Source organism: Notolepis coatsorum, assembly GCF_963971535.1.
Source record: "Notolepis coatsorum genome assembly, chromosome: 7".
Classification (NCBI taxonomy): Eukaryota; Metazoa; Chordata; class Actinopteri; order Aulopiformes; family Paralepididae; genus Notolepis; species Notolepis coatsorum.
In genome coordinates this window covers 177046836-177059410 of record NC_140171.1, presented here as the reverse complement: position 1 = coordinate 177059410, position 12575 = coordinate 177046836, and the positions used below count along the sequence as shown (strand labels likewise).

Below are 12575 nucleotides of genomic sequence, written 5' to 3'. Positions count from 1 at the left end.
CGACAGCCCGCCTTCCCAGGCACGGATTATGCTTTGTATACTTTGATTATTCCATGGATAAAGACCCCCGACACTGCCGTGTGTTGGAACCCCCCCCCCCTGGAGAGGACGCAAGGTGAGGAGACGCTCTGCAAGACGAGGTCGCTTCACGTCTCTCCCCCGTGGACCGGAGAGAGCCGGCCCACAAAGAGTCCACCTGCTTTCATCTGTGGTCCAAGGATCGCCGGCGCATTGAACGGCACTACAGTGGGTTCACCTGGGATACCCTTGGCCGGACGAGGCAGCCGGATTCTACCCCCCCCCCCTCCTACTCCTGTCGGCTTACAAGCGACCGGATTAACCCCCCCTTAGTGTATCCAGTCATATAATCATTAAAGTATCATTGCTGTTATTCCTTAACTATTCCAGGTCGTATATTTACCACCTGCGCCATCAGAGATTGGACATTCTCTATTGATATACCGACGAATACTCTTTGCCATAAAAGTGCATACTATTTCAATTCATAAATGTAATTAAGTGATTAAGTGCTTGCTCTACACACCATTGCTGTGTAGTAATAAACGCATACTTCGACTTCGTACATTTGTGTTGGATCCGTTTCATCTACGTGAGAGTGTTTATGATAATATATTTATGCCGTGTACTGGGTGGCCGAATATTAAGTACAAAGGTAGTGGTAGTAAGTATCATATCTAGTAATACAGTCAGGGAATTGTACCCCTCAGTTACATATATGGTGTTTAGCGTTTTATATCAAATTACTTATTTCTCAATGTTGTCAAAAGCTTGTATGTTGCCGTTTTTGATGTCCATGCAATTGTAGAGTTATCCATGAAAGATGAATCTTGTCATCCACTTTTTATATTCTTCATGTAATCTTCTGCCGCCTCAAGCGAACGTAGCACGAATCTCTTTCCTTCTCCCTCAACTATGGAAAGAATAGCTGGATACCGTAAGACGGGGTGGAGACCTTTCTCATATAGCCGGTGTACTACACCCTTGTAGTGGGCCCGCAGAGTTATGGCTTCCTTGCACATGTCTTCATAGAACCACACTCTTTTCCCTTTGTACATCAGTTTTCCCCCATTTCTTGCGTGATTCCCTGATAATCGTGTGTCTTGTTGCAGTTTCCCGTAGACTAGCAATTATCACTCTTTCCTTGTTGTTGTTATTGTAGTTTTCAGATCCAATTCTGTAGCGTTTGTCCACTATCGGTTCTGTAGATAGGATTTCAGAACCTAGGATTTCGACTAGCACTGCAGCAAACTTGTCATCTGTGCAGTTGACTGATTCATCCAAACCCACTATACGGAGATTGAATCTGCGGGCGTGCCGTTCTATTTCTAGCAGATGGATCAAGTTTTCCTCCTTGTTGTCATGGATCATCTGCCGGAGCTGTTTGTTTTCCAGTTGCATTTCCTTCGATACTTCGGCGATAGCTTCAGATAGTTCCTTATTCTTCTCCTATTGCTTCCGTGAGTATTCGATCCCAGTATTTGCAACCGCCGTTATGCGATCGGATTGTGCTACAACCTGTGTCTTGATATCTTCAAGTTTAGCCTCTATGGCTATCTTAAATGCGGTAGCATTAGTCTTGGCTCTTTCCACAGCTTTAGCAATATCATTAACCTTGTCGGTTAAGATCTTCATCATAGCTGTCATCAGCGTTTTGAAGTCGGGTGAAATACTCTCCATGACTGTCTCGGCTGAGGTCGTATGAATGTTAGAATCCATGCTATTGTCGGGCTTTTTATTCTCAATAGCGTCTGCTTTTCCCTTCCCTGTGGAACGTGTCACCGCACCGTCTGCCGTTGGAGTATCTGCTTCACGGCTAGGCCTGCCACGATAACACATTTTGCTGGGCGATTAATTGCCCCCGAAAATATCGCGATAAGCGATATTATTGCGACCGGTTAGAGAATTTTTTTGAGAAATTTATTTCCCAAAACTTTTATTTTGAAGCCCACCGCTCCGTCTTTTCCGGTGTTTAAGACTTTTATTTTGAAGCCCACCGACCGGACCGGAAGTATTGTTGTGATTATCCTAGCCGACAACTTGTCTCGTCCGGTTGTGTTTTTTAGTTTTAACGTTAGCTACTAACGTTAGATGCAGCTACTACAGGCAATCAACGATGAGGAGGAAGCGTCAAAGCAGTATTATAATAGAATAGCTGTGGTGCGTAGGCACTGCAGCACGACTCGAAAACGACCTGTTATAATAAATTAATTCATGTTTAACTTGTCCCCGTCTCCAGTCCTTTGACTAGCCCCACCCGTTCATTGTAAACAATGATGCATGTAATTGTATTAACGTTATTCTGTGTTATTCTAACGTTACACTACAAATAACGCTACTTGGTTAAAAGGAGCAACACTATTGAGAAATGTAGTTAAGCTATGTGGTGTTGCCCCACGGAGCTCCTGTGCTGTGCTGTAGTAAAGCCAGCGGCCCGCCTCCCAACACGGACAGTGACTGACAAGGGGCACTGGTTCCGCCTCATTAAAACAAACGCGCAAATAGCAATTAAACGCGTCCGTCAAAATCATTGCATTCATTTAAATTATCGCGGCAATTAATCGATTTATTGCTTATCGCGGCAGGCCTATTCACGGCTTTTTGAGTTATCTTTCTTTGCTGGCATGCTGCGTTTCACTGTTGATATAGTTAGTTGAAGGTCTTAGTTAATATATACGTCGAGGTTTAAACACATTAGTGTTGTATAAAGTAGGTTTTTAAGCGAAATTAACAAAAAATGGAGCGGAGCTTGTGACAGATGCGACCGTCACATACTGTCGTCAAACCGGAAAGTGACATTCTTAAGGATTATGATGATCTGTTCAGTGGACTGGGCTGCTTACCCGGTCAGCATCATATTCAAGTTGACCCCACTGTTACACCTGTAGTGCATGCTCCCAGTCGCGCTCAGAGACAGGGTAGTTGAGGAACTACAGCGCATGGAGAAATTGGGGGTAATAACAAGGCAGATTGAGCCAACTGAGTGGGTTAACAGTATGGTGACTGTGGTCAAACCAAATAAAATCAGAATCTGCATGGATCCTAAGGACTTAAATGAAGCTATTAAACGGGAGCATTACCCATTGCTCACTGTGGAGGAAGTAGTTTCCCGTATGCCAAACGCCAAGTTCTTCTCAGTGTTAGACGCTAATCAGGGTTTTTGGCAAATAAAGCTTGACGAAGAAAGTTCAAAGCTATGCACCTTTAACTAGAGATGTTCCGATACAATTTTTTCCTTTCCGATCCGATTCCGATACCTAAGCTTTGAGTATCGGCCGATACCGATACTGATCCGATACCAGTGCATACATTAATTTTTTTTAGGCCTAACAAAATTAATAGTTGGTTTCAGGTTGGTTGTCAGTTTGGCCATGGGTAGGTAGGGAATTTATTTTATTTTATTTTTTTATTTTATTTTATTCTTTCCCATGGCGACTATGGATAGGGAATTTCTTTATTTAATTAAAATGTTCACAACAACATGGATGCATGTACTCTGCCAGCATGTTTAATATCCATAATACTAAATGTTTGACTAAGATTTCTATGAAACTTTATTCTAAAAAATTTTTTTTTTTTTTTTTTTTTTATATAATTTTCTTTTTAAAAACTCATAAAATATATTGGGTCGCACCTAAATCGGCAGGGTCGGTCGGCAACCTGAAACCAACTATTATTTTTGTTAGGCCTTATTATATAAATTATATTTTAATTTTTTTATATACAGCTACTGTTTTATATATACTGTTTTTTAGTAATAACTAGAAAGTAATGGTATTTATTCAACAACAGGTGATTGTATAGATTTGTATTAGTATCATTAATCAATGAGTGGGGCTGCAGCACTGCAGATATACCCTACTCCAATGATCCACACGGACATTATTAGTTGCTACACTTGCTACCAGAAGGCTCCAGTTCAGTTAGTAGTAGAGGCTCTGTTGTGATTTTTGCACAATAAATATTCAACATTCTCTTTAGACTCTTATCATTTGGCACTAAAAGCTAAACATTGTCACCGATATGGCTGTCCGCAACATGTCATTAATTGTGTACGCGAGGTGGTTCAGTGACGACGCTAACGTGAGCTAGGTTAGCTAGCATGAGCTACCGGCAGATGGAAAGACTAACTTTACAGGTGAAAATGTGATTTACGTTGGAATACTCCTTTGCCAACTTGCTGTACTTTGCTTGCAGGTCTGCAGCCATTATTGCTGGATTATGAATAGCCCCAACTTTAGCCAAGGTAACGTTATGGCTAAACCTTTAACGTTAGTTAACGCTAGCTTTCGGTTAGCTGTTCAATGCTAATAACACCACCAAGCGAACCCATCTGAGCTCCCCGTCAACACCGCTCTGTCGGGAGGATGGCATTTAAGAAAGTATCTGCTGTTAAAATGACAAACAGCATTGACACTTTAATTCACGGTTGGTTAAACACACGTTTGTTTTATAATGCTCACTCAACAGACCGCAGTGTTGTTGATAAATTACGTGGTATCGGAGCGCAGCATTAGAGGGTACTCGCCGAAAACGATACCAGCATTTTAGGCAGTATCGGCGGCATTTCCGATACTGGTATCGGTATCGGAACAACTCTACCTTTAACACTCCCATAGGTAGGTACAGATTCTTACGTCTACCGTTTGGTATTTCATCTGCGCCAGAGGTGTTTCAAAGGGCAATAGCGCAGATGATTGAAGGTCTAGAAGGTGTCGTAAACATCATAGATGACATGCTTGTATGGGGAGACACCAAGGAAGAGCACGACCACAGGGTGCTTAAACTGTTAGACAGAGCAAGGGAATACAACTTGAAACTGAACAGGAACAAGTGCGCTGTCAGGACAAGTGAAATAAGATACATAGGACACATACTCAGCGCCAGTGGGCTGAAACCAGATGGGGAGAAGGTGAGAGCAGTGACACAAATACCCCCACCACAGAACAAACAGGACCTGCTCAGGTTCAATGGTATGGTTCAATATCTCGCCAAGTTCATACCAAATCTGTCAGATGTCAGTGCACCGTTAAGGAAGCTGCTTGAAAATGACATAGAGTGGCACTGGGAGGAACCACAAAAGAGGAGTTTTGAACAAATCAAACAGCTGGTCACTAGTGCTCCAACCCTGAAGTTTTATGACGTCAACAAACCAGTGACTATGTCAGTAGATGCCAGCTCAGAAGGCCTCTGAGCGGTCTTACTACAAGATGAGCAACCTGTAGCTTTTGGGTCTAGGTCTCTCACTGACTGTCAGCGCAGGTATGCCCAGATAGAAAAAGAGCTACTTGCTATAGTCTATGGATGTGAAAAATTCCATCAGTATGTTTATGGAAAAAGCATACACGTTGAGAGCGACCACAAGCCTTTGGAGAGCATCTTTAAAAAGCCTTTACACCAAGCTCCTATGAGGCTACAGTCAATGCTGCTTAGGTTGCAAAGGTACAGCCTAAAAGTCACCTACAGGCCAGGCAAGGAACTTCATATTGCAGATGCTCTAAGTCGAGCGTTCCTGAAAGAGCAGAAAGAAGATCTATTGGAGAAAGACTTGGAGGTGAATATGATCACTCTGCAGCTGCCGATATCAGAGGAGAAACTGCACACATTCAGAACAGCAACGGCAGAAGACCCCGAAATGCAGCTACTAAAAGAAACCACACTCAAGGGATGACCGAAAGACAGAAGTGCTAAAGGAAATTCAACCCTATTGGACATTTAAAGAAGAAATCTCACACGCAGATGGTCTGATGTTCAAGGGAGCGAAGCTCATTGTTCCGCAGCAGTTGAGACAAGAAATGATTAACAAAATCCATGAGTCACACTTAGGAATTGTTAAGTGCAAGGAGAGACATTTTATATTGGCCATGCATGTCTTCACAAATTGAAGAGATGGTATCTCAGTGTGCCATATGTAATGAGAACAGGAACAACAATCAGAGAGAACCGTTGCTCCCACACCCAGTACCAGACAGACCGTGGTCAAAAGTAGGGAGTGATCTCTTTCATTATAAGGGATCTGAGTTCCTGCTGTGTGTGGACTATTTCTCAAAGTTCCCGGAAATCACAAAACTGAGAGACACTACCAGTGGCAGTGTCATTGTCGGACTGAAATCAATATTTGCCAGACATGGCATTCCTGATGTTGTCTTCACGGATAATGGTCCTCAGTATTCCAGTGCTGAGTTCAAGGACTTTGCAGAAAGCTGGGAATTCATCCACACCACGTCGAGTCCCGGTCACGCCCAGTCAAATGGGCAAGCAGAAAGAACAGTACAACACACCGCTGGAAGGTGTAAGACTATCACCGGCACAGTTGCTCATGGGACGGCGGCTGAAAGGAAAACTGCCTGCCTCGACATCACTGCTCACTCCAGAAGGAACTACATACGTGCGTAGGCAGTTGAGTGACAAACAGGAGAAACAAAAACTCTACTTCGACAGGCAAACAAAAATACTGCCTGACCTACAAGCAGGAGAAAACGTCAGGGTTCAAAGAGGTGAAACATGGCAGCCGGCCGTGGTCCTGCACAAACATGACCAACCGCGTTCATATGTGGTTCGCACACCGGATGGGAGACAGTACAGGAGAAACAGAAAATACCTGAGACAAACGGAGGAGAGAACTTTTCCATCTACAAATGAACAGGATGCTTACCAGAACATGGACTGTGACACGAGAGAATCTGGCAACACGCACACGTTCAGCAGAGAACACAGGTGTTGCAGACCAAACAGAGACACATGATGGACAATCTGAAACGCAGCCGTATCAGACTAGGTCTGGTAGACCAGTTAAACTACCTCCTAGATACAGAGAGTAACTGGAGTGTTTTCATATTCAAGTTTTCGCATTAAGTGCTTTGCATTATGTCATGGTTCAAGTGGGTTTAAGTTACAGGATCCTTTAAAGTGAAAGTTGTCTGTGACTAACATTGTTATTTCATTTACAGCAGGTGGATGCTCTGAGTAGACATTTAAGTTGGGAAATGTTTGTTAAGTTTGTTTTTGGGAAATAGGACGTGTTAGCAAGAGTTCAAGCTAAACAAAGGTAGAATACTAAGTTCTGTTTGAGAAAAATATTTAACATAAAAAAATATGTTAAAGATTAGGTTCGGGTTTGAACCTCTTTGATTGTCGTTGTTATTGTGACGTCACCAGGAAGGCGACACACACACGAGTTGAACGTAGGGCTGGGCGATAAAACGATAACGATAAATATCGCGATAAATTATTTCCTCGAAATAAACATGAAACGTGGTCGCAAAGTTTCGATATATCGATTTTCCAAGTTTGGCTATGCTCAGCCTCGGCTCAACACACTCACTAACAACAACCAACGTTACGTGATGACATGCTTACGCACCACAGCTCCAGATGCGCTACTGTTTTGGTTTAGGACTCAAGGCTAGCTAGGATAATTAGCTTGCACGGCGCTATTTTATATATTTACGTGCCGAGTATGTGTGTGGCGTGAATTCTGATGCCACGGTTATAGTAGTGTGTGGTATACGGTGGACGTCGTTGCAATGTATTGGGGCGGAACAGAGTATTTTAGGGATATTTACTAGTACATTGTCATGGGATACACAGTACTGCTCGCTCTGGCTAACTGCTAACGTGCGCGGACTGATGACGACATCAACTCGAGACATTCACAGCAGAAAAACAAGTCTATTAATAGCCCGTCCATCGGCGCCGGGCATAATAAGTTAATTAAACTTGACAGACATTATATCGACGATAATTATCGATATCGAGTTATATGAAAATAATTTTATAATTTTATCGCGATAACGTTTTTTGGCCATATCGCCCAGCCCTAGTTGAACGTGACAGACGTGAGCAACATGAATGGATGCAGATATACGAACGAGTCAATAAAGGAATCTTATTGAACCTCGGGTTAAGCCTTGTCAATATAACACATGTATTTATTCATAACGTTATACATATTCGTTAACGTTAGATTGTGCATGGCTTTTACATTGAAAAATGTACTTGTCACGTGGTTCCGTTCTCCATTCTTCACATCAAAAACGAAAATCGAACTATCAAAACGTACACGGCCCATTATGTACTATTTTTTTTCATTTGATTCTGATACCAAAATACGAAAAACAGGTCCGTATTTCAGTTTTTCACAGTTTTTTCGATTTTGGTTTCAAACGGAAATAGGAAACGCCTCGTATTTCCGTTTTTTTTCTTCGTTTTTCCGTTTTTCCTTTTGAAACGAAAAACGAACTATCAAAACGTACACGGACCCTTCACCTCTGAGATCTTCCTCCACAAGCACCTGAAGAGGATTCATAATGATCTGTACTTTCAGCTGCTGACGAGTGGACAGATCCGCCCAGAGAGGCTCCTCCCCTCCACAGCCTCTCAACCAGGCACTTCCTTTGGGACCCCGTCTGCCCCGCCCCCCTGCAAGGTAATGAAGTGAAAGAAGGTCATTAGTCAAATAGTATCTGCAATTCATTTAAAGTGTTTGTTTGATCCAGTTTGGAGCACCAGGTATGTGGGTTTTTTTACAACACAGGACAATACAATACAACCATGACTAGGAATCTGACTAGTTTACCAGTATAACTTTCAGCTTACTGACGATATCTGAAATATTGTTATCATAATCACCAGCAGTTATCTGGTCCAGGTCCATCATCTGTGGCTTTGTTTCTCTACATGGAACACAGTCAGCTGGCTACTTTTACTATGCGTGTCCACTAGTCTCTTTCAGAGAGCTATTTATTTCCTGTTGTTTTAAGATATTACCCACTCTGCCCCTAGTGGTGACTGCTGCTCCGAGCAGTCTGACCCCTCCTTGTTTTCTGCTCCTAGCAGTCTGACCCCTCCTTGTGTTCTGCTCCGAGCAGTCTGACCCCTCCTTGTGTTCTGCTCCTAGCAGTCTGACCCCTCCTTGTTTTCTGCTCCTAGCAGTCTGACTCTCCTTGTTTTCTGCTCCGAGCAGTCTGACCCCTCCTTGTTTTCTGCTCCTAGCAGTCTGACCCCTCCTTGTTTTCTGCTCCTAGCAGTCTGACCCCTCCTTGTTTTCTGCTCCTAGCAGTCTGACCCCTCCTTGTTTTCTGCTCCTAGCAGTCTGACCCCTCCTTGTTTTCTGCTCCTAGCAGTCTGACCCCTCCTTGTTTTCTGTTCCAGCTGACCCACACAGGAGAGAAGCCCCACCAGTGTGATCAGTGTGGGAGGAGCTTCAGTCATTTAGGTAACTTCAAGAAACACCTCCTGACCCACACAGGAGAGAAGCCCCACCAGTGTGAAGAGTGTGGGAGGGGCTTCAGTCATTTAGGTAACTTCAAGAAACACCTCCTGACCCACACAGGAGAGAAGCCCCACCAGTGTGAAGAGTGTGGGAGGGGCTTCAGTCAAGTAGGTAGCCTGAAGACGCACCTTCTGACCCACACAGGAGAGAAGCCCTATCACTGTGAAGAGTGTGGGAGGGGCTTCAATCAAGTAGGTAGCCTGAAGACACACCTTCTGACCCACACAGGAGAGAAGCCCTATCACTGTGAAGAGTGTGGGAGGGGCTTCAATCAAGAAGGTAGCCTGAAGACACACCTTCTGACCCACACAGGAGAGAAGCTCTACCAGTGTGAAGAGTGTGGGAGGGGCTTCAGTGTGTTATCGAACTTCAAACGCCACCAGAGGACTCACAGTGGAGAGAAGCCCCACCAGTGTGAGCAGTGTGGGAGGAGCTTCAGTGTGTCGAGTAGCCTGAAGAAACACCTACTGACCCACGCTGGAGAGAAGCCCCACCAGTGTGAGCAGTGTGGGAGGAGCTTCAGTGTGTCGAGTAGCCTGAAGACACACCTACTGACCCACGCTGGAGAGAAGCCCCACCAGTGTGATCAGTGTGGGAGGGGCTTCAGTGTGTCGAGTAGCCTGAAGGAACACCTACTGACACACACTGGAGAGAAGCCCCACCAGTGTGTACAGTGTGGGAGGAGCTTCAGTCAGTCAGGGCACCTGAAGACACACAAGCTGACCCACACTGGAGAGAAGCCCCACCTCTGTGTACAGTGTGGGAGGGGCTTCAGTCAGTCAGGTAGCCTGAAGAAACACAAGCTGACCCACACTGGGGAGAAGCCCTACCTCTGTGTACAGTGTGGGAGGGGCTTCAGTGAGTCAGGTAGCCTGAAGAAACACAAGCTGACCCACACAGACGAGAAGCCCCACCAGTGTGATCAGTGTGGGAGGAGCTTCAGTCGGTCGAGTAGCCTGAAGAAACACCTGCTGACCCACACAGAAGAGAAGCCCCACCAGTGTGATCAGTGTGGGAGGAGCTTCAGTGAGTCACGTAGCCTGAAGAAACACCTGCTGACCCACACAGAAGAGAAGCCCCACCAGTGTGATCAGTGTGGGAGGAGCTTCAGTAGGTTAAGTACCCTCAAGAAACACCTGCTGACCCACACTGGACAAGACACACCAGTGTGAAGGTGAGCGCTCGCACCTCTAGGTTCTGTATATATATATCAAAATCATATTTAAGACTTTAGGACCCTGCAGAAACCCTGCAGAAAATCCGTTCCTAAAGGCCGTGTTCCAACCGTTTGACTAGTGCCGTCTTGAATGGTGCTGTGGTCATGTGCTCCTGTCTTCCCAGCCAGCGGCACGGTAGGCAGGGTTTGCACAAGGTCCTTGAAGTGCTCAACTCATTCAGCGCCAATCACGAGAAAAGTCGGGTTAACTCGCCAACCGTTGAGCGCCAATCACGAGAAAAGTCGGGTTTTAATCGTTATTAGTGTGGGTGACCTGGCGAAGCCAGGTTGCCACCCACACTATAGTAATCTATACTATTTTTATTATTTATTCTTTATTTATTCCACCGATTTTGCAAACACTACTCGTGCCAGAGCGTTCGCGCCCCATACACGTGAAAGGTATCAAAACGACCGGCTTGCCTATGGCAACAGCGCTATTCAAACTCGGAAAGTTTCACTGCAGTTTCAAAAAACGCATCAAAACGATGACACTGCTGTCAGCTTGCTCACAAAAGAAAAATAAATGGAATTGGACATTTCTATCTCAACTGATGACCATTTGTTTGAAGGTTCTCCTCCCCATAGACACCAATGTAATCCCACTCTAGGAATACGATGATTTTTTTGCTTTTTCCCCCTTCTGTTCCGATCGCCACCAGGGCCACAATTGTCGACGGAATGCCACAATATTGCACACAATCCTTCGCCTACTCCTTGAAGTGCTCATGTGCGCTTCACAACGCTTCATCTCTTATAGTTTGCTTTTAATCATCGTGACAATGCAGTCATGCATCTGCCTCCATTGGAATACATTCAAAGTGAAAATGCAAAGTCATTCGTGATTGCATCACCTGTGTGGCTCATGGCTCATGATTGGTTCACCCTAACAGCTGTGAGGCTCATGGCTCAGCTGACCTGCCAATGACCTCATCGACTTAACCCTTAAGTTACCCTCTGTGTTGCAGTACTGAATTGCTTGACAGCGCCCTCTGTCTTGCGGGTTGTGTCATTGTACTCAGTAGGGATATCCTCTTTCATTGGTCGATGTTGACCACCTTTCATTGGTCGATGTTGACCACTCCCCCGATCCTAAGACCACGCCCCCTTAGGCCACACCCCCTCAGTGTATCTCTTGAACCGTTTGTCGTAGAGACTTGCGGGTTGTTCCATTGTACTCGGTAGGGATATCCTCTTTCATTGGTCGATGTTGACCACTCCCCCGATCCTTAGACCACGCCCCCTTAGGCCACACCCCCTTAGTCCAGTAAATTTTCAAAAACTCTGAAAAGTCTGAACATTTTCAAAAACTCGGAAAGGTCAGGACATTTTCAAAAACTCGGAAAAGTCAGAACATTTTCAAAAACTCTGAAAAGTCTGAAAACTCAAATCAGAATTTTTTTTAAAACTGAAAAGTCCGGAAAATTTCAAAAACTCGGAAAAGTTGAAAAACTTCTAAAACTCGGAAAAGTTAGAAAAACTTCTAAAACGGAAAACTCCCAAAAATTTCTAAAACTCGGAAAACTCCAAAAAAATTCTAAAACTCGGAAAAGTCTGAACATTTTCAAAAACTCGGAAAAGTCCGTAAATTTTGAGAAATCCGAAAATTTTTAAAACTCGGAAAAGTCTGATAAATTTCAAAAACTCGGAAAAGTCAGAAGAATTTCAAAAACTCGGAAAAGTCCAAACAATTTCTAACTCGTAAAGTCAGAAAAATGTTAAAAACTCGGAAAAGTCAGAAAAATTTCGAAAAGTCAGAAATTTCTAAAACTCGGAAAAGTCAGAAAAGTTTCAAATTGTCTATGTTGACCACTCCCCTGATCCTTAGACCGCGCCCCCTTTTTGTATCCTTTGAACCGTTTGTCATAGAGACTTGCGAGAGACCCTCTCCCGTTGGCCTGCGGTGCACAGGCGTCACCCACACACTTTCACAATTTCCCCCGCGCGGAATTGTCTAGTTTATTTTATTAGCTATATCCATAAATGTTTCATCCATCCAGCCTGATGTTATCATTGGGAATGGGTCTGAGCTCGCAAAGGGCAAATACCGCCCCCTTTCAGCCGGTA

General features: G+C 44.3%; 1 protein-coding gene across 2 annotated transcripts in view; it reads left to right on the top strand.

The window, feature by feature from the left end:
• The window catches only part of LOC311231974 (uncharacterized protein), a 68065-nt gene that overhangs the window by 41772 nt on the left and 13718 nt on the right, over nucleotides 1-12575 (top strand). Inside the window, exons 2-3 of one of the 2 annotated variants that reach the window (XR_014619895.1) lie at nucleotides 8345-8446; nucleotides 9172-9305. Coding sequence is in view for 1 of the 2 variants with exons in the window: in XM_084318619.1 (XP_084174745.1) it covers nucleotides 8345-8446 (102 nt within the window). In the remaining variant the exon portion in view is untranslated. Of the gene's footprint in view, nucleotides 1-8344; nucleotides 8447-9171; nucleotides 9306-12575 lie in introns of those variants that run through there. The other variant, XM_084318619.1, reaches the window with a different exon arrangement.